The 22,936-nt window shown below is 42.5% G+C and overlaps 1 protein-coding gene across 2 annotated transcripts in view; it reads right to left on the bottom strand.

Annotated features, from left to right (window-relative positions):
- CCND3 (cyclin D3) overlaps positions 1 to 22,936 on the bottom strand; it is an 83,788-nt gene that overhangs the window by 11,105 nt on the left and 49,747 nt on the right. Inside the window, exons 1-2 of one of the 2 annotated variants that reach the window (XM_044445178.1) lie at positions 11,030 to 11,459; positions 8,114 to 8,329 (exon numbers count right to left, since the gene is read on the bottom strand). In XM_044445178.1, coding sequence (XP_044301113.1) covers positions 8,114 to 8,329; positions 11,030 to 11,218 — 405 coding nt within the window. In that variant the 5' untranslated portion in view covers positions 11,219 to 11,459. Of the gene's footprint in view, positions 1 to 8,113; positions 8,330 to 11,029; positions 11,460 to 22,936 lie in introns of those variants that run through there. The other variant, XM_044445184.1, reaches the window with a different exon arrangement.

A 22,936-nucleotide genomic window follows, 5' to 3' on the forward strand; every position in this document is an offset into this window, starting at 1 on the left:
AGAGAGAGAGAGAGAGAGAGAGAGAGAGAGAGAGAGAGAGAGAGGGAGAGAGAGAGAGAGCGCACAAACAGAATATAGATTTCCCTTTTCTAACATCTAGGCATGTCTGATGGCTAAAGTGCTGTTCCTCAACGAAAGGCAGGGCCCCAGGCTACAGATCAGGGTATGCAAGAAGTTCCAAATCCCATCCTGCTATCTCCAAGTAGCACTGGAAAAATCCCTGGCCTAAAACACTAAGCCAAGTATAAGCACGCTGATGCTTTCCAGCTATTTTAGGCTGCAACTCCTACAGTCCCTGACCACTGGGCATGCTGACTGGGCTTTTAGGAATGGTAGTCCCAAACAGGTTAAGCTGCTGGTTGGCAAAAGCAATAATGATGGATCAATGGCCATGACCATAAGGCAGGTTCCAACATGCCTAAGATGCTCACACAAGCAGGACCCCTTCCCTTTACTCTAGTTTCTCTCTCCAAAGGCGCATGTTTGCCCCCCACTGAAGCTGCTCTTTGAATTCCCCATGCTCAAATGCTATTGAGGATTAAGTATTCAAAGGCTGGCTAAGTGAGAAACTATGATATTCTGCATACCCATCTTTCATGTACCTCTGTGATTCTCCCTTGGAACAGACTTTGAGCTCCAACAACAATCTGGTTTTGGACACAAGACAGCTTAAAGAGCAGTTCTGCCACTGGTTGTCCTGCATACTGCAAGATCTCACAATATGCTAAGAATTATTATCTTTGCCTTTTCTGGGTTCCTCAAGGCAAGGGACTTTAGCTATTAACATTCCTTTTATGAGCAATTTTATTCCCTTAAACCTCTACTTTCAATAATGCAACTTCTTCTGTAGCTATTTCTCCATAAACAGTCTCCTAAGCATCAATCTTTGGAGGTTCTCTACTCCCCTGCCTTCCTTTATCATCACTCTCTCACCTTTCCACAACCACTATGTATGTGGTTTAACAGTGCTACATGCGCACGGCAACAAGGAGCCAGCAGCAACCAAGAGCAAATGATGCACAGAATAGGTGACACAAAGGACCAACCCATCCCAATATAATTGGGCCAACACTTTCCAAGAGACAAGCTTCTCTACACAGATAACAGTGAGTCTTTGGCACCTTCATCCGCTTTTGTCTTTGCTGCTACAGTCTAATATAGCTAGTCCTGGAAAAGAACCAGTAGAGTTGTAAATACTTGCTGAGAAAGAAGCATATTCCTTCCTGAAGCCCCTGCCTTCAGTTCTGCATGGAACTTCCTGTTTTTGCAGAGGTATCCTCAGGTCCTTTCCTGGGAGAATTTAATCCCACCCCTCCCCCATTCCATTTCCCATTGGGCTGATTTCTTTGTCTTGGTGATTTCCAAACAAAATGAACTCAGATTGATAATTTAAACTCAGTTCTGTATTTGGCAAACCATACTGCCCTAAATGGTGATCTGAGCCTAGTATCCAACCTTGCCCCTGTAACCTCCACTGTGATTGTGCTATGCCAGCAGTACCCACCAGCAGGAAACTGATGCTTCTTAGAGGAACCCCTGAAATGAGCCAGTTTCTCATTTCTGCAACTGAACAGGTCAAGCAGTGCTCAGAGAAAGGGGACCACTGACATGTTCCAGAAAGAAATGGCTTGGCTCATTTCTGAGATTGCTTTAGGAAGCACTAACTCCTGTTCTACTGTTGGTGGGTCCCTACTGGTACATGGACAGTGTGGAAACCATCATCCTAACAGTGACACTGGTCTCTTCCTTCACAGAGAATCAAGAGGCATAAGAGGCTACTTGCTTATATTTATCTCCTTTTGCACCCTTTTTGGCCTCAGAATCTCAGGCTGCTCTGTGCTGCTGCCCAAACGGGGAGTCAGAAATAGTCTCTAGACTGCTTTGGCAGCACCAACATCCTCTTTAAGTTTATTAAGGTTTAAAGTTCTCATTCTGAGCATGTCCCAGTGAAGCTCTGATGATGCAACTGTACAGTGTGCTATTTTATGGAAACAACTCCCTCTTCACATAAAAACAACACATCCACCCATCAAACTGATGGCAAAATCAAAGGTAAAAGGACAAATGTCACAGATGCAGTTTAACTATTCAACCCACTCAGAACAGTAGCTATGAACATGAGCAGGAACCCATTTTGCAAATAGGTAAACTTGAGTTCAGTGTGCACTGCTGACTCTCCCATGAGATAAGGCTCAAATGGTCACAGTCCTTCAATGAAGTCTTAAGCAATGGCAAGCAGGGCCCGTCACATCCAAAATTTACCAGTCTGTGAATCTGCCTAATGGGTACCTTAAGAAGCTGAGACCTGAGCTACATGTATGGCCGAACAAAGTGATCTAATCCTCAGGTGGGAGAGTGGACTGTTATCACTGCAGGGCACAAGCAGGAGATATCTTTACATGTTTCCCCATGTCCATTATTTTCACAAATATAAAAGAACTTATCATACTTATCAGGGAAAAGAGTCTAAGGCAGCTTTTCTCTCACTGCTATGCCAATTTTCTATTTGCAGGGACAGTGTTTCATAAGGAGCACTGAAAAAGAAGGCATATAGAATCCAACACCGTTGTGTGTCCAGCTGAGTTCACACAGAACCAGTAAGTTACCCGACAGCTCTCTAAGTGAACATGAAATTTGGAAAAAGGTTTACTGCTCCTTAGGCCATGCAGGGTCACATATCACTGAGGACCTTTGCAAACAGTCCCCATGTCTCTGGAGCTGTCTAGAGCATCTTAAGTAGCAATAATCCCAAGCGTTGGGTAGGCCAGATGGTTAATGAATGAACTCTGAAAGCAGATCCGATCAAACTGAAGACCTCGTGACCTGCTGACACTAAATGCTCTCTCTAGCCATCCTTGCAGATAAATGTGCATACAGCAAACTGGCTGAATGAACTGCAAGGCAGCTTAGATAATGCCCATGGACGGAAACCCGGCTTCCTTCAAGTGGATAAATTCCTTGTTACATCATTTCCTTCTACTAAGAATAACTTCATCATGATTTTGAGTGCTGAGCTGGTGTCAAGCAGGCATCCTCTTCTGCCAGAGGAAGTTGACCTGCTGGGAAAGTGAGGCAGCTTTCCTTTCAGAAGCTGCCAAGGAGCTGGCTTGATGCCATATCCTGATAAGTCGCCAGGATGTAGCCATTGTCCAAATCTTAGATGAAGACGCTTTCTCCTTACTCTTCCTGGATCACTCTCACTGCCCAGTTGTGAAAGAACAGAAGCATGGGACATTATTAGCACACAGGAGGGAAGTAGCAGCTCTCTGTGGTTGTGTAAGTCAAGTATTAACACTCTCAGTCCCAGAGGCAGAAGCCAACTAGAAATACCCAAGGGAACCACTGACCCTTCCCGTTCTTAGCACTGGGGATTCCAAGGGCAATACTGGATTGTTCCACAGCTGCACAGCAAAAAGACTAGAGGGTATCTCAAGTGCAGCTGTGGGATCAAGAAACAAACTGGGGAAGAACCACTGCCTAATGTAGTCAGTGCCTACAGACTGAGAAACCTCCCTACCCCACCCAGCCTTTCTTCTTAGTCATAGAGACAAACAGCTGTAGCCGAAAGCTGGAAATATGGTCAATGGGAACAATGCTGCAAGCAGCTGCACAGCACCCAATACAGGCACTGGTACTAAACCTAAGAACACTGGTCAGAGAACCCCTAGCTCAGGTCCATTTCTCTCTTCTGGTACTCTTTTCCTGCGATGAAAAACAGTTGTGCTCCCTGCTGCCTTTGCAATGTTCCCTCCCTTTATGGGTACAGAACAGCATCACACACTACTCTCCAGTCTGATTTTGAAATGAATTCCAGGAACCTATACAGGAGAGCAAGACTGACTTGCGTGACATGTCCTATCACAAGCGCAGGGACAGATCCGTGTAACTTCAGTTCACAGCAAACCAAGGCATCATGCAAGTGAGGATGACTAACATTCTTCATGCTCAAACAGACAAACTCTTTCCCCACTTATGAACAATTAGTAAAACCCAGAAATGCTTCTCAGGCAAGCAAAGCAGCAACCACCTTGCATGTGCCAAAAAGGAAGGTGCATGGAAGTGAAGGGAATTCCCCTGTTCGCATTTACATTAAGAAAAATGATGACTACTCTGACTTCATCTTTCTGCTCTCTACCCACAAGCTGTGCTTCATCTCCCACTCTCACAAAAAGGGTCATTCAGCGATTAACAGTCCACCTTCTTTCAAAAAATTCCAGCCTCATGGTAATCAACCTGGCTGTAGTGTAGACTTCAGAAGAACCTCTGGTATACTTACATGCAAGGGTGGAGAAAAATCAGTATTTTCAAAATAAAAGCAGATTTTTAACCTTTTAATCAAGCATCAGTTACTTGAGAACGTGGATGGGAGGGTCCTGTTGCACTAATGTCCTGCTTGAGGAATTCCTGCACGCAGTTGACTAGTCACTGTGTGAACAGAATGATGATTAGATGGACCCTTGGCTTTATCCAACATGGCTCTGGAGATCAATCCATCATCATCATGGATTAATTATATAGTTAATTATATATTTAGCTCCAGCCATCCTAAAACATAGATCCACTGGCTAGCAGAAATTAGGATGGGCAGAGATGGCCTTCCGCCAGCATAAAGGAGTTCTGCCAGTGAGAGTGTGACCACCCTACAGACCCAGTGACACCTCTGGAAAGGTGAGTGGTTGCAAACATCCTGTAGGCAGCTGGTGTTAGGTTTTGAAACAGACCATTTCAAGCACAAGGCAGAGGTGGCTGCATTGCATTCAAAGCCCCTCCAGTGCCCTGCATTGGGTTCCTCAGCTATACTAGCCTGTGCTAAAGTAGTTACTGTCCCCATTTTTTTCATGGGCTAGAGATTTTCAAAAATTACTGCCCACTACCAGGAAAAAAAAAGGTAACTAGGGCGGCATGAGTCAGCAGGACTATGGAAACAGCACAAGATCTGACACTTTGCCCACCTACAACAGCCCTCAGGATTGCAATGAAAGAAGATTTACTTCCCACTGATGGACATTAACTTCCCCAAAGTGCTGCTCTGCTCAATAACTACTATCCTTTGCTTCTGAAAATTCTGCGCACTTAATCTCCAAGTACATACTCTTGCTTGGAGTTCTTACATCTGTATAAAGAAAGCTAAACAGAAATCCTCAATGTTAATTCTTGAATTACTATACTCTTCATTAATAAGGTTCTTACAGTATATGTTTTTCAAACTGGTTATGGTTGTTTTCACTACACAGTTAATCTATTGATAGTGGAGCAACTATTCTCCATGGATCAATTAGAACACATTTGTTCTATTTGTTCAGGAAAGATTTAAGTTAGAAAGTTGAAGGCTTAGTATAGATCAGTTGCTTATATCAGCCCCTTTGCTTTGGTGGTTTAAATTTCCTTGATTTAAATCATTCTGTTGATATGAGCTAGTTGCAGTCTTCTGAAAAAGGACCCTCCTGAAACAGCTCCTCAAAGGGAAGACAACTTTCCACTTCCCAAAGAGGATTTATTCTCAACATTAAGATCTGATCTCCTCACTACCCTGAAAAACTACCTGAGTAAACCTCTGTATACCCAAGTTCATTTCCAGATTTGATATGGCAGTTATGTTAAGGGATTATATCCCTCCTCATCACATTGCTCCTGTACCTCAGCTAACCATGCTGCTATTTTGTCTGTATCTTGAGAGCACCATTCATGAGGAACAGCTTGGGGCTAAGCAGGTGATTATGCCAAATAAACTCTCTTCTTCGTTAAAATTGTCTCAGTGGAAAGGTAAAAATACAGGAAGCCAGTTTCTCTGTCATTCCTGAAAAAAATCTCATAATGCATTAGGGTTCTCATCCCAATTCTCTTACTAAAGAGAAGGCCCTGCTGGACATGGTGGGTTGGTTTGCAAGTCACAATAAGCCATCACAAATGCATTAACCTGTGGGACTCCAAGATGTGTTTCAGCTGTCATTCTGAATATGCAAGCTATAGCAGGGGTACCTGTTCTAGGATTATCCAAAGGCTGTTTAACCTTCAAATAACCCATAACAACTAGGTTTGCATAAGACCACAAAATTGCAGCCCACTGCTGGCACACATTTTGGGAGACCAAACAGGTGCAGTGGAGCTTACTCCTCAGTAACCATGCATCAGATTAAAGTGGTTACATGCATCAAAGTCCATGCCTTCCTTATCCTTGGTATGCACTCTTCTTAGGAGGCTTTAGCATCACACTTAATCCAAAGCTTTAGCTTGAAGGCACAATGATAATACTGTAGCAGAAACTTCTGGAATTGCCTCTGTGTTGTACAATTTTAGAATGCATGTATCCATATTAAGATTTTTGGATAAAAAGCAGCTCCTCTATTTAAAATTATCAACTGATCCTGAAAAATCTAGTGCAGGATAAAAGTGGCTGTGACATTAAGTGCAAGGCTGTTACTAATGCAGCCCTGACAGGCTACACATTTTGGATTAGCTTGGTATGGGTGGCCTAGTGGTAGAGAAACTACTTGCTGTAATAAGCCTCATAGCCCCAGAACAACAGCTTTCCATAGCCTTGGAAGGTTTAAGTAAAGAGGCCCTTTATCCACTAGGTGTGTTTATACTTACACTGTACTCTGATGTTTTTATAACTGGGACAACTACTGGAAATAGTCATACATTGATGTCAACACTTTATTAGTGACACTTCAGTTCTAAATCAGATTTTCCTACATCTGCAAAAATCCAGTGATTGTCCCCAACATTCCAGGACGACCAGCATTAATAGAAAGCGCAATTAGTTTCTGGATTCAGAATAACTTATTGTGCCTAAAACTCTGAGTTAGCTAATCTGTCTTCAATAATGTATCCTGCACAATTTCTCCTCCTTTGCAAGAGAATGAGAAAGGAACAGGTGTCCTCCAAAAGAATCTTGGTTAAACACTCATGAAATGTCAATAAATAAATGGTATACAAGATAAGAACATGCATGCTGAATCAGGCCAAAACCCAACTTAATCCAGAACACTGTTTCTGCAGGGGCCAAGCAAATGCCTGTGGAGAGCAGAACTCAAGCAGAACATGAGGTCACTAATTCTCTCCCAGTGATGTGCCCCAGCAATGCTGCTGAGAAGCATCCTGCCTCCAATACTGGAGCTAATATATAGTCATCATGATGGATAATCAGCTAGACCCTTATCCTCCATTAATTTCTTGAATACTTTTAAAGCTACCTAAGTTGATAAACATCACTACATCTTTTAACAGCAAATTCCATAATGTAAACTATGTGACCAGGCTTTTCCTTTTACCTGTCCTGAATCTCCCACCAATCAGCTTCACTGGATGGTCCTGGGTTCCAGTATCCAGTATTTTTACAGCTCTTTTATATCTCACTTAGTTGCTTTTTCTAAGATAAAAACCCTAATCATTATAAATGTTATTCTTTGATCCTCTGGGTTGCTCTTTTCTGGATATTCTCCAGTTCTACAATCCTTTTTTGTGGGGTACTGACCAAAGTACAGTGTGTTTCAAGTATATAAAGACATTATATTATTGGCAATTTGTTTTCAATTCCTTACTTAATGATACCTAAAAAACAACTTGCTTTTTCTCAAAGTGGTTATACACAGGGTCAATGTTCGTACTGAGGTGCCCATCACAACCCCAATAATCCTCTTCTTCTTCACTCATTGCCAGGTCAGATCCCATCAGCAAATATGGGAAGTTATTTTGTCCCAACCTGCATCACTTAATATTTGCCTAGATTGAATCTCATTTGTCAGTTTAATGCCAATTTTCTCCATTTTTGGAGAGTCCTTTTTAGAGTTCTATATTGTCCCCCACCCTTTCTCAACAAACCCTAAATGGTTTGGTGTTGGCAGCAAACTCGAACACTTCCTTGTTCATCCCTAATTCCAAATCATGCACAAACAAACTGAGTTGTTACAGCATGGGCAGAATCAGGTCTTTAAAAAGGCCATGACCACAGAGTCACAGAAAGTCATCATGTACTCAGTTACAGCAGGAAAAGGGAAACATACAATCCACAGGAAGAAACTTCAGTGTCAACACATTATTAAATGGCAGTGAAAACAGACCTGCAGAAATATCGAGAACCTTAATAACAGAAGAGGGGAAAACAGCTTACCCAAACTTCACATGGTGTGATGGAATTGTCTGTATAAATGCAGAGTTTCTGCACGGTTAAAGGCGTGGTCTCCCGCAACTTGGAGGCGAGGAGCATACAGACTGCCCCCAGAAGCTGCAAGTGGTTTTTGCGAGTGGGGACACAGGACAGGTAGCGATCCACATAATTCATGGCCAGTGGGAACACCTCTTCCTCACACTTCTGCTCCTCACATACCTGAGCAAAAAGAACAGATGCAAGGATGCTCAGAAATAACCCAGCCATCTGCCCCCATCTATGCCAGCTTCAAATGCAGGCATTTTCAAAGCATGCTGAAATTTTGGAAAAGATGAAAGAAGAGATAGAGCTTAGTGTATAAATGGGGGTTCGGTCTTTTGCACTGACACAAGCTTCTTCTGCAAACTTCATTACTGAGCAACATGTTTTATTTGTACAATGGAAATAGCTTCCTTCTTCAGTGGGGACTGAGAAAATCAGCCTACACAGTTACTCAGATATTACAATGATCAAGCCTTAGAAAAGGAATCACATACACAGCATTTCCTATCAGGCAATCTTCATGCCAAACAAGTACAGAACTGTGCTATTAATAGAATATTGTAGAACTCATTTTAACCTTTTCATTCTTCTTGAGGTAACAGTGAAACAATTTATTATTCTGTAAAATGGGCATAATAATGGATCAACTTTATAAATCTCTCTTCACATTTATTAGAAAGAATAGAATTATTCATTAGAATATTTTATATCCTGACTTTGCACCAAACTGCTAAAGTAGTACTCAAGGCTGCTAAAAGCATTCACAAAAAACCCCAGTGAAACAGTAACTGAAACAGTTAAATACCAGAGGCACTGAGCATTCTCAGATCCCATTCATTCAAATTCAGTTACATTTTTAAGGCAGAGCTCTTTTTTCAAGTCAGTTATTCACTGCTATCACACCAGAGATGTTTCAGATTTGGAATACAGAATCAGTGGTTGGTTTTGAAAATTCTGCCCCTGTGTGTCATGCACAATGAGTAAGCAGGCAACCATTCAAAATCATCTTATCCCTTTGACTACAGAACATTATGAGCCTAACCCTCAAGAACTTGTGCCAATGCAAACGCCATTGAAATGAATGGTGACTGCGCAGAGGAAACCATCAAATGATGACAATGTTAACCAAGAATCATTTGTGGAACAAAAAATAATTCCAACTTCCAGTCCCTCATCCTGACCACTGACTAGACTGGGTTACCAAGTTGCTCCCCATGCTGAATTCATGAAATCAGCTTAATAATTAAAACACATTTCTCCTTTTCAAAAACCCCATGCTTTACTAGCTTTCCTATATCCTATGAATTTCAATCTGGGCATTTTTTGCATGATTCTGCTACAACATGGCTTAAGTTCTTTGTATTAGTTTCAAAATTCAGTTTTAAATCTATATGCATTTATATCAATTAGGCCATTCAGTTAATTAATTAACAAAAGTCAGTTTTTCAAAAGAACAACTCCACCTGCTGAAAGGAAGGGAAATCAGCTCTCTTCCTCTTTATGAGAGCTTTCCACCCTGCTTTCCTGCCACAAGTGATCAGGCAAGAGCTCTTTTTATAAGCCTGAATTTATTAGCTAAAATGAATTGACAGCATAAAACACACTCTCACAGAGAGTGACCATTTAAAACAGAAAACTTGTCCAATTACCATATTAAGAACAATCCAGGAAAGGAGAAAAAATTATTTACTGGATATGTTTCTCAAAAACTTAATTTATGCACTACAAGCCAGGCATAAAGAAAAGTCTGCAAACAGCATAATGCTATGCATGCCCTCTCAGAAATAAGACCCATTAATTTCTTTTGGACTTCCTCTCAGATGTGTATAGCACTGCAGCATGGTCTAACATCAGGCAGAAACTCAAATTCTCATCAGCTGAACTCAAAGCTTGGGAAAGTTTTACCTGCTGAATTTCTACCTGGTGGGCAGATTTTTAAATGCAGTGCAGTCCACCTTGAATAAATACCCTACTACAATTTCATTTTGATGAAACTTCCAGAAAGGTTGTTTGACCTAAAAACCCAGTATTTGATTTTCATGTTCGACCTCTCCCCACATCTTCTCCATTCTTTCCCCACTCCTCTTTAAAAATAGAAATAAAAGTATTTTTGAAGGGTTTTTTGGTAATCTATTTGCTTTTTTCAGCCTGGCACTCCAAATCTGAAAATGTGCGATTGCATTAACTGGTTCCCCGATCCTGTTGCGCGGGCAGGTCTACTGACCCCCCACCCCCGATGTTACATCACACATTGCCAAGAAAAGGTGCCTGAATAAGGAACCTTTTCTTGGTGCAACACCAGTAAGGTCTTTTTCAGCGGCCCCTACACCGGGAAGGGAAAAGTGTAAGAGAGCATAGGAGGCCTCTTTTAGATCCTCAATTTCCCTCCCACGCCCACCATGACCCCCCTTCTCCCCTAGAAGACAGGCTTGCCGCAGTTCGATCCCTGCAGAAAACTTGAAAGATTCTTATTTCCCTTGCTGCCGTTCCAAAGCACTTTTTCCTAGAGAGAATGAATCCCCAGCCCCGCCCCACAACTGAGTTTAGATTCAGTTCTCCCTCCACATCAAAAGTATCCCAAGGCCTCTATTCTTTGCACACTCACCTGGGAGTAAATTCCATTGAAGTCAACAGGATTTACTTCCAAGCAAACACCCCTCTAGTTGCTGGCTACACGACGGCCGCAATCAATCATACTTACCTAGGAGTAAGCCCTATTGAAAAGCAATACGGCTTACTTCCGAGTAAACACAGTTTTGTTGAGAGAACGCCCGACGGATTTGTGATGGGGAGTAAGGAAAGGGTTGCTAGCCAGGCTCTGAGCCTGCGGAAGGAAACGGGTGGGTGAGGGAGCACAACCCTGTCCGGCACACAGACCTCCAACATCCAGAAAGCCAACATCTTCCGCATATAGGGCTGGATCTCCTTTTGCACGCACTGGAAGTAGGAGACCCGAGGGCTGCAGCGCTCTTCTTGGCTGAGCAGATTCTGCAGCACTCGCCGGTCCTTTAACAACTGCGGATCCTGCTTCGCCCGGATCACGCCCTCCATGCACAGCAGTTCCATGTGTCCAGCCGGATCCGGGGATGGAAATGAAGTAGCGGAGTGGACTGAAACAAGGGATATTTTCTGCTGGCTGCGAGCTGGAGGGGGAGGGAGAGAAGGTCGGACGGACGGAGAGGGAGGGGAGGACTCTCCGGCACTCACGCCCGGGAGTAGGCTGGATCAAGCAGCAGCAGCAGCAGCAGCAGCAGCGTCGAACCCAGCCAAGCCAGCCTCCCCTCCCCCTAGACTCCTCCGAGCTCCCGGCAGCACTGACACTAGTGAATATACAGCAGCGAAATCTTCAGAGAGGTGGAGCCGGGCCCGGATCCTCCTCCTAGGAAGGAAAGTAGGAGGTATGGCTTCGCTGCCTCTCGCGCCTGGCTGATGCCCCCTTGCAGGCCACGCGAGGCAGCTGCCGTCATTAGGGGAGGAGAAATCCTTGCCACTCCACCCTGTAAACTTTTTCGTACCAGAATGTTCTTTGCGCCAAAGGCCTTGACATGCGAGTCGGCCCTCTCCCCTCATCTCTCTCCAGGACCTCCCCTCAATCCTTATGCTGCATCCTCCAAAAAAGTAACGGGCACAGAAGACCGAGAGATGGTGCGGCGCAGCTGGCCGGCCGGCGGGCCGGCCGGCCTGCAAAGAGAAGAGGGTCAAAAAGACACGGTTGTTGCTTTGCTTTGGCATTCTAAGTGGAAACCGCAATCCTGTAGGATTGCAGGCCGCAGCATCCTTGCCAAAGGGCCCTTGACTGAAAGATCAACGTCACCCATTCTTGTTCAGAAGGATGGTGCACAGGGTTCTGCCTTGTGGATCCTGCCCAAAAAAGTGGTGTGGAATGCTTCAGTTCAAAGTTCCAGACAGTAAGATCTGCCTTCTTCCCCTAGGGTACCCCATTTCCCTTCCATGCTCTGTTGTCCCCAAACACTTAGGTTCAGGGGGTCTTCCCTTCCCTTTGAATAATGTCCATGCTTTTTTCATTCCTTGAACTCTGTTCCCTTCAGTTTATTGATACCTCCTTTCTGTGCAGGGCTAAGGCCATTTTGGCTAAATAAGCAGCTGAACTCACACCTCATCACTGGAAATAGATTAAATGAATAGGATCTAACGACAAAATGTTGCAGTGCTAGTTTGTCATCCTTCTCCATTACCTCCTACTTTTCTGACTTCCCCCCTTCAGCATTCATTCCTTGCACATTGAGCATGCTCAGTCATGATTGGCCTATTGTAGTGGGGGTGGAGAGGAGTTCAGCTCTGAGATTATTTCCTTCAATTTTTCAGAAATATTTCTGATTACCTGGGAGTTTCCCCAAGCCTCATGATACTTCTCTCTTGTGCATGAAGGGTTCCAATTTGGCTACATAAAAAGAGTCTTGCCACTCAAGAAAACTGCGAGAGCCGGTGTGGTGTGGGTTACAGTATTGGACAGGGGACCTGGGAGACCCGGGTTCTAGCCCCATTTAGCCACAAAATTCACTGAATGAATCTGGGCCTGTCATGTGCTCTCACCCCAACCTATGTCACAGGATTGTCCTGAGGATAAAAGGAGCTATGTGAGCTGCCTTAGGGTGCTCACAAGAAGAATAAGGGCAGGATATAAATGCTGTGGCAAAATAATAATAGAATCCCTGCACACTAAAAGGTTTTTTTTGGCTGTGCAGGACATATTACTATGATTACATGAACAGTTCTTTTCAATGCAATGAGAAACACATTTGGTAAATTAGTAATGGCGTCGTAACTACACTGCAGAAAAGAGATGAAGTCAGAAGATAAGTCTGTAATACCTCTATCATATATATCCAATTTGTTTGGGCTAGTCTGGAGAAACATCAAGTGAAAAATGGCCATTAAGACTGCCAACAGTGGTTAGAGAAACTTGTTCTCAGTCATATATTATGTCCTTGGCAAACAGCTGGAATCCTAAATAGGTTTATTTAGAGGCAAGATCTACTGAAATCACAAATTTACTTTCAAGCAATATATTTAAATTTGGTTTACTGCTAGGCCTTAGCTATACAAGGCTACATACAACATAGTTTTTACTATGCATTTTTCTGCACATTTTAATCATATTTTTATTAGATGAGCAACCAGAACTTTGCATCATACAATGCTCTACGCAATATTCTAAAAGTGGGTGTTCCAAAGGTTTATATAAAATATTTTATGATACTAAGGATATTATTATCAGTATTTACATTAGTACCAGTGAATGGATCCCTCTCACCATAACCAAGGTTCTCTTTCCTTGAGTAATAAGAAATGGAAATTCAACTTCAATTTCCACTCATATAAATGTAAAGTGATGTTGTCCTAATGTACCTCCTTCAGCTGGGTTGAGTATCGCTAACACAGAAGAATCAACACACCATGCAGAATCGTCAGAATCCTGGAATAAATACCAGTTCAATTGCATATACATGCATCCACTATGTGTATTCACCCCGCAACACAAGCATATAGGAATTATACTAAACCAAGTTGGCAAGGGCCTGAGCAGTCCAAGCTTCTTCAAATCATTCACAGCCCCTCTCTCTCTTAGCCCACCCCTTTAGGCTGAACCAATATTTCACTTAAGCTGAATCTTATTTATTATATATGTTCCTCACATGTTGGCCATGAAATAAGAAAAAGATCCATTCTGTTCACACAGTAGCCAACCAGATGTCGTCTGAAAATCCATGAGCAGGATGTCAGTGTGACAGTAGCTTTGGACAATGTTCCCCAGTACCCAGTGTGCATAGGCAGACTTCTCTGATATGAAAGGCAGCATATAGCCATCAGGATTAGTAGCCGTCAATATCCTTCTCCATTAATTTGTCCAATTCTCTTGTCCAAATTGGTGACCATCACTACTTCTTGTGACAATGAATTAACTATGTGCTAAGGTCTTTTTTTTTTTTTTTTTGCCTTTTGGTACTGTCCATGGGGTTTAAAGGCCAGATACTGAAGATGAAACTCAAATACTTTGGCCACCTAATGAGAAGGAAGGACTCACTGGAGAAGACCCTAATGCTGGGAACAATTAACGGCAAAAGAAGCAGGGGACGGCAGAGAATGAGGTGGCTAGAGGGAGTCACTGGTGTGAGCTTAAGTGGACTCTGGAGGATGGTGAAAGACAGGAAGGCCTGGAGGAATAGTGTCCATGGTGTCGCCATGGGTCGGACGCGACTTCGCAACTAACAACAATGTTCTTTTTTTCTGTCACGAATCTTCCATCACTCAGTTTCAAGTTCCAATGTCATGAAAAAAGGAGGAAAAGGTCTCCTTATCTACTTTCTATATGCCATGCATTATTTCACACACCTCTATCACACCTCTGCAATTTAAAATCAGAACGGAGATTGCCGATGGAATTGGTATCTGCAAGTGCTAGGTATAATATGATAGCTGCAACACCTACCAATTATTTTAGTTTACAGTCTGAGCTTAGAAGCTGAGCCTAAACTGCAGACCTCATGAGCACAACATCTGAGCTAGTTTCAGGAAATTTGTTTCATCCCCTGCTTTTTACATTATCTAGCCTGAAGAACTGAAATGTTTGCACAATGTTTTGTGGCATTTTGGCTAGCCCCAACAAAGTTATTGTCCAAAGGCAGATTTTGGATTTTTAAAACTATCCATATAAAAAAAACATTCCAAATAATATTGACACTCAACAAATTCTGGAAGCTGGTTGGAATGGGGTTTTCTTTTTCAATAGTCATGTGGATTCTCCCTTCCCTAGGTTTGTTCAGAGGTGGAGAACCACTGTCAGCTGGAGGGTTGAATTAAATTTCAGAAAAGTTCTCCCTATTGGAGAGAGGAGGCAAAGATAAAAGTGGTGAGACCGAAAATGCAAAAAACTTCCCCAGCACATTTTAGCTTAAATCTCTCACTGCCAGGAAACAATCCTTAGTCATTTCATCCTTTCAGAATGGGGAAAGAACTGCACAAAGGTGAGAAACTATCCAAGATCAGTGGCTGGGAAGAGAGGGGTGGGATCAGATAAAGGAGATCTGGCCATCTAGGGAGCTGCATTCTATCTTTAATAATGCTTTCCATGTTAAGCATGAGATTTCCTTGCTTCCTCATATTTCTTTTTTTAAATAATGGTGTTATTACATTGTTCACCCCCCCCAGTCTTTTGATAACAAGACCAATTTTAATGATATTGCATATTTTTTCCAGGAATCAGCATTTTTTATTTGAAGTGTTTTAGAAAAGTGATGAAGAAATGCATCTAGAGCCCTGAATAAGATCAGTATGTTATCTCAATGTTATCTCAATGAGGAGCATTGCTCCTCTCTAAACCTAACTCTACTGCAGAATGCACACACTTTTCAGACCTCTTATTCTGCTGTGAATGTGGAAGAAAATAATTTTGGAGTTAGCCAAACTCCAAAGTGCAATTCAAAGCAACATTAATTATTTAAAATCACACCTTTGGTTCAGTCATACCATTACCTAATCAACAAGTGGGTTTTTCACATTAAAAGGTTATTTTAACTGGGAATTGTATTAGCAGGCAAAATTAAGGTACAAAGAGGAAATGTAGAGAGAGTTCAATAGATGGCAAAAGAAGAAGGGGACGGCAGAGGATGAGGTGGCTGGATGGAGTCACTGAAGCAGTTGGTCTGAGCTTGAGTGAACTCTGAGGGATAGTGGAGGACAGGAAGGCCTGGAGGAATGTTGTCCATCGGGTCGTGATGGGTCGGACATGACTTCACGACTAACAACAACAACAGAGGGAGTTCAGCGTCAGGCATATATATATATATATATATATATGTAAGAGTCACTCATCCCAGTTGCTTGTAATAAGAATAAATCCAGGTGTTTTTTCCCATTGCATTGCAAATGATTTACTATAGGTATCCATGCAGACTGTTAATAGTAACTTCTATGGCTTTACTATTTGAGGAGCGTTGGTGTAATGGGCAGTCTCATCTATGCAGACTCTACTTCATTACTAGAATCTCAAGATCCATCAAGAGCCTGGTGCAAAAGGCACTTCAGATTTTAAACCCAGAAATCTGAGTACAAGAATAAAATGGAGCTCACTGTCCTGCCATGCTAAAATCCTTTCCTGGTTACTCCTAAACTTTCTTCATTTCAACAGTAAAATTTAGAGTGAGGAAACATTTTGCTTCTCCTCTTGTTATATGACAGGGAATGAGAAGTTCTTGGATGTAATGGAGTAGATAAGAATTTAAGCCTGCAGGCAAAAAGACCCCAGGCTTAAATATTTCCTCAGTCTTGAACTTGCCTTAGGCAAGCTTCTTTTTTCAGCCTCTTCTTCATCCATCTACCCCTTTTACAATGTGGAAAATAACAGTGGTCTGTATTACACCATTGTAATGATAAAATAAGAAACCAAGGAACATTTATTCAAGAAACACTCAGGAACCTTTGAACATTCTAATCTGTGATATAAATGCTAAATACCACTATTTATAGACATTTTTAAATGGAAGTGTTAGAAATGTGATCTGATATGACTACCCTGGTAAATAGGATGAAAACAGAGATTATTCCTTTCTTAGGGCCAGGCTAATTCTACCATGAATAGATCACAAATGTCATCTTTCCTTGGGAGCTTTAATCTATTGTTCAAAGAGAGGTCCACAGATGCTCAGGACAAATTTCACAAGCGTAACTGCTGTCTCAGTGAAATAAGGTTTTTTAAATAATCCCAGTTTAGAAGACAACCAATTCTGAGACAAATTGGTTTACTATGGTGCCAGCTTTCATATGCAATAGCCTACTGATTCACTTAGAAGGAACAGAAATGCTTGAAAATGAAGATGATGGGTTGACTAGAGAATCCTTGATTAAGAGAGCACTAAGCATAAGGGGAGCCATAAAGAGAAACAACTTTTCTAGTAACAGAATAAAGCTATTTGGCAGCATCTACTGTTTTTATTAAAAAAAAAAAAATTTCAACCTAAGAACATTTGTTACGCTATCCAGGGTTCATTCAGTAAGATGTATTCATATACTCTCACACACTGCCAATAGTGCCCTTCCACATGGAAATTCCTTCACAGGAGAATATATTGAATACATCACAAAGGAAACCATTGTTAAAAGGAAACCTCAAGTAACCAATATGGGAATTTTGTTCTCTCCATGGACAATCTGTCTCTGTTCTGTGGGTGGCATATTCTACAATCACCACATGGATACTATCCATACCATAACCCACTGAAACATTTGTTTATTATTCCTTCCATTTCTATCCCTCATTTTCTCCAAGGAAAACAAGGCAGAGCACATGATCTTCCTCCTCTCCATTTTGTCCTCACACCCTGTGAGTTAGATTAGGCTGCGAATGAATCTCTCAAGTCACTCGGTGAGCTTCATAGTGGACTGGAGGCTAGAACCTGGGCTCCCCCACTCCTAGTTTAACACTCTAGCGATTATAGCACACCGGTTTGATTACCATGAATCACACTATCGGTCTCTGAACTCCAAAGTCCCAGCTCCTGATGGCAGAAGCACAGTATTTCTTAACAGAAGGGTGGAGACAAATAGAGCCAGATATAGGCATGACATGACAGGCAGAGTGGCTTTTCTCCAATATCCCTGGATCAACAATAACATGGATTCCAGGACTACAGATCAAACCAATACAGAGAAGAAGTGAGGACCTGAAAATTGTAATTCATTAGCAATAGATAGCCATTCTCTCTGGTAAGTGACAGCTGGCCGGTGAAGACACTTTATTTAGCTGAGACCATGGCAGTGTTGACAAATGTGGTTGTCCCCATAGTTTTGGGGGAAAATTTCAGTATTTATAAGTAATTATGGAGATAATACCAGGGGGATGAAGGAGCAGGTACAGACTAATCAGAAGCGTAGAACAATTGTAAAAATGAAAAGTAAAATACAAAGCAAAGAACTTTAGCCATTGGGGGATATAAAAATTTAGTAAGTAACACAAACTGAGGTAGGTACACATATGTACACCCACATAGTTCATTACAGAGCCCTGTGTCAAAAAGGGAGAATTTCCGTATATGACATCACATTTAATTGGTTTTTCTTGAGTTTCAGAAAACCTTCCAATCTCTGTAGCCAGCTGAAGAATCCATGAGAAAAATGTCTGTGTTCACCAATGCAGACCAATCAGCTGAATTTAAACTATGGTTACCTTTCATTCCATTTTTTGAGGCCAACATAATTTGGTTTATACAAAGGCATCAAGTTCTACATTTACAGTGAAAATAGGCATAGGCTGTAGTCTTAGCCAAACATTGGGAAACCAGAGTGCTGGATTCTTGTTACTTAAGGTTTTCTGGATCAAGTATTTTGAAACTGAAGATTCAGGCCACACACTAAACACAGTCATCTCCTACTTTATCCAGGCTTGGCTCAAATTCAGACTGGAATATTCTGAAGTAAAAGCTAGTGACACTTAGGGGAAGAGAAAGAAGGCAAAATGAGAAAAATGTTGCAAAACAGACTAAGTGTTCCCTCCGGATGATGACTTAGCAAAACCAGGGCGTCCAAAGCCACATTATCAGGCCAAGATGGCAAATTATAGACTCCAACAACCCTGAAAAGCTTACTGAATGGCACTTTGGAAGGAAGGGAGAGGATGTTAGGAAAACAAGAGTTTGTTCACTGTTGACTAAGGATAGACAACTTCCTGGCTTTCCTGGCATAGAATTTGGCAACTAGAAAAGGAAATTCTTGCAGAAAATTAAAAACAAAACAAAGCAAAAATCAAGCAAACCCCACAGCACCAATCATTTTTAGGCTTCCAGGATACCAACAATATGTTTTTCTTTGATGAATCACCAGGAATTATTGCATTTTTTGTATGTGGATGCTGGGAGGATCAGTTTCAGTGGTAATGAAGAAAACAGCTCTTGACCAAGTTCAGCAGGCATCTAAAAACAATGTATATTTATGTTAAGAATTTCTAGACTGCCCTTCATTCTGACAGATTTCAGGGCCATGCACAGTGATAGAACATGCAATTTAGTAAAAACACACAAACAAAAGCAAAAAAACAGAAGACAACATAACAGAACATATCACAACATCTTCCTTGTAACAATAAAACTGAAGCCCAAATCCCCATAAATTTATAGCACAGGTAGATGTAATCAGCTAATTGTAAATGTCTGAGCAAATAAAAATATATTGACCTAGTACTGAACGCACTATAAAAGCAGCATTAGTCAGACTTCTTTAAGCAGGATGTTCCAAAGTCGTCCCTTTGTGTCCAGTTTCACTAGACACAAAAACTATGCTTCACAGAGGGCTACACAGTGATTTGTTTGCTCAGGGTCTGTGATATGTCTGATAGAGGAGTCCTGTGGCACCTCTTCACCTCTTCGTCTTCCTGCTCCAGAGGACACAGCAGTGGAGCAGAGGTGACAGCTGCCCAAAAGGTCCAAGCAGCACTTGGGGACAGCTTTTGGAAGCTCCCTAATGCAGACGCCAGCAAAGAACAGCAGCAGAACGAGGTAAGTTCTCCTGGCCTTCCTTGGAGGAAGGCCAGGCACGTGTGCCTCATCTCCCTACCAACCGTCTGCCCATAGGATTGTCCATGCAGTAATTGCAATAGTGTGAGAGTGCATTCTCTCCCCTGCCCTGCCTGCTTCACCGATTGCCCTGCAGGGTGATAGGCATGGCGTAGGTCATGTTCTCCCGGGCATCTCTCTCTCAAAAAAAAAAACCCAAAAACCATCCTGGAGACTGTGGCTCCCTACCCCACAGATGCCATGGTGGTTTAGTGTATGGTCCAAACCTGGGAGGCTTCTTTGTGCTATCAGCTATGGCTGCCAGCCTTGGCCTTGTCATGTCATCAAAACCCATCCCAGGTAAAGCCCCAGACCCTATGAGCTACTTGACAAGAGTGGATTATTGCAAGAAAACAGCAGGAGGAACTATGATGCATCACTACCAGGTGTCCTTAGGCCTGCAACTCACTAAGTAGAATAGTACCAACTTAGATCCCCTTTGCAGTGGAAGATAATCACACAGAGACAGAAATCACATTAGCAATAGGAGGGAATTTCTTTGTGATCTCAATCTGGTGAGTGATGTGACTTCTAATTACATAAGTAGATCAGAGCAACTGACAGGTTGTGCCAAATGAAAGGAGGTGTTCCTGGAGAGTGGTGGTGTAATCGGTGTTCCCATTGCAGTCAAGCCAAGCCTCCATCTACCATGAGCCAATTCTTACTGCACCCAAAAATCCAGCCACTGCTGCCATGGCCCACTGATGGTCAAGGCATACCTGCTAGGCAAGGAGGAGACAGCTCAGGAAATCTACGGCTTCGCTCTCCCCACCCATGCTTAGTCCATATAGGACAAGATTACAGAGCTCTTCCTACAGTGGTTAAAACAGCCTTTCATCCCATACACAGGATAGTTAACTCATCCACAGGCATAGACTCGTCAATGTTCAGGATTAGAAAACTGGTTTCCACTTTTTCTTTTGGGCTGCAGAGACATATCCAGTCACATACACTGCAGAGGAAAAGCTCACATACCATAATTGTATCCAGTGACATGCACACACTTGCAATGAAAGGTTGTTCCTGCCTTCTTCCTACAAACAAGCATTCTTTCAATTCTGCCTTTGCCAACCTAGTGCCCTCCAAATATACCAGAATGCAACTCCCATCTCCTGCAGGTGGCATATCCAGAAAGCGCCAGATTGGGGAAGGTCACTGTAGCTGCTGTATGGGGGTTGGTTCCCTTTTTGCTTACATCAGTAGGAGCTGCCTCTACTATGTTTCACTGGTGACAGAGACCATCTGTACTGAAAAATGCAGCTGGGAATATCCGTGGCTGGGAGGTGGAGTTTTGTTTCCTGCCAGAGGAAATGAAAATAGTTTCCCCAAAATTAGGTAGCCTAGTCAGTGTTCTCTCTGCACGAGTCTGTAGACCAGAAGAGAACAATCCGTGCACCAGGACATAGGCAGAGAAGTCACATGTGCAGCATTAGAAACAAGAAACAAAGCTGTTTTAACCATTAGTTAAGCAGATGTTTGCCCTACCCCAAGATGGTTCTCCCTGAAGTTGTCTAGGTGCACCCTATGTTCTTTCTTTCCCATCACAGCATGACTAAAACATCACTAGCAATATCATAATGAAACTTTTAATATATGAAAGACACATGAAAACCTAGCCCACACAATCATCTTAACTATGAAGTTTTGTGTAGGAAATACCCTACATAATTATTTCAAACATAGGTAATTTTGTAACAAGCTTTATAATTTTCCACGTTTGATCACAAAGTGTTTACAGAGATCAACTCATCGCAACTTTTCTCTACAGTGAAATACCTACTTTGATGTACATTAAAATCATGCTGTGGTATGATAACCTTTTCAGGTATAACCAATGCAACATGGGATCCACCAATGTACTGGTGTCAGTGGCAGTTCATTAAGAAACATTTATTGCCTGTAATTTGGGCTACTCAACAAAATGGAATGCTTGCACAGCTTTTCTTAAGTTGCAGCCAGAGCTACAGGCAAATGTGGAATGGAAAAGGCAGAGATCAGGTCTCGTAAAGGTTGATGGAAGATTATGGAGGCTGTTAGAATCTTTCTGTGTAGTATTTTATAATTTCTGTGGGCATGAAATTATTTGTTATTTATTTGAACATGCAATCCCTCATAGGTAGTCAGCCTAGCAAGATTTAGGACAACCCTGTGAAAGAGAGAATGGGGTTCTTGCAACTTCAGTATCTGTGTAGAAGAAGGGATGTTAGCAGGTGTAGCTTGCATAACACACCTCTCTCAGTGCTCCTGCTGCTGTCTGTAAGAATTTACTCTGTGCCTTATGGATTAATCCTAAAACAGGTTTGCTTAGAGATAATTCGCTTCCTAGCAAGTACAATTACCATTGCATATTAAGGATATAACTATACTTTCCACTAGTACCTTATGTTTCCAAACACTGCCCACTGCTTTTTTCTACAAAACAGCAGGAGGAGCAACGCCAAATGACACTGCTACTCTCGGGAGCTGGGTTCCCACCTTAGTCCTTTCAATCAACAGACAGCTCTTTGGCAAAAAGCACTTTATTTCCAATGTACAGCCAGTCAAGTAGTAGCCAATAGATGAAGCACATACACAGAGCAGTTCGTTGAACCCAAACTAGAAACTAGTTCTGAGAACCCTCCTTTTCCATGACCTTAGGCTCTGTCCCCTGGGTGTGCCTTGCTAGCCTCCTAGAAGAAGGAGAAGGGCTAGCCTCCTAGATATATGGAGGACCTCTAGTTGGCTAGCCCCTCTCTCCCAGTGCTGCATCATGGAATCAGGGACTGGGCCAGGCTCCTCTTATTCTCTTCCAAGTCCCCTTTCAGTTCCCAGGGCCTGAAAACCTGGAGATGGTGGCCTTGAAATAAGCTCTTCCTTTGGTGGCTCCTCTGGGTCCACAGACCTTCTTTCCCTGGCTACACAGTCCTCATCCTAAAGTTAGTGACTTCCTGTCCCTGGAAAGCGTGCCAAGAATAGCTGCCTCTTTCACTCTCAACAGCTACCACAGGCATCAGATGCTGGAAGTCGGTGAGCAGTGGCAGGGCCTTGAAGGATATTGCGCTGTGTGCCGTACAGCCTGCACCTCCTAAGCTAAGCCTCCTGCCACCAGGTATGGTGCAAGATGCTGTCCTGTCTCAAACCTTGAACTAAGGTTCAACTGCCAATCCAGTGGATTTCTCTATGTGGAATGGGAAGGCTCTGTGTGTGTGTGTGTGTGTGTGTGTGTGTGTGTGTGTGTGTG

This window comes from Varanus komodoensis, unplaced genomic scaffold (genome assembly GCF_004798865.1).
Source record: "Varanus komodoensis strain SLA01 unplaced genomic scaffold, ASM479886v1 scaffold1, whole genome shotgun sequence".
In the NCBI taxonomy this organism is placed as follows: domain Eukaryota; kingdom Metazoa; phylum Chordata; class Lepidosauria; order Squamata; family Varanidae; genus Varanus; species Varanus komodoensis.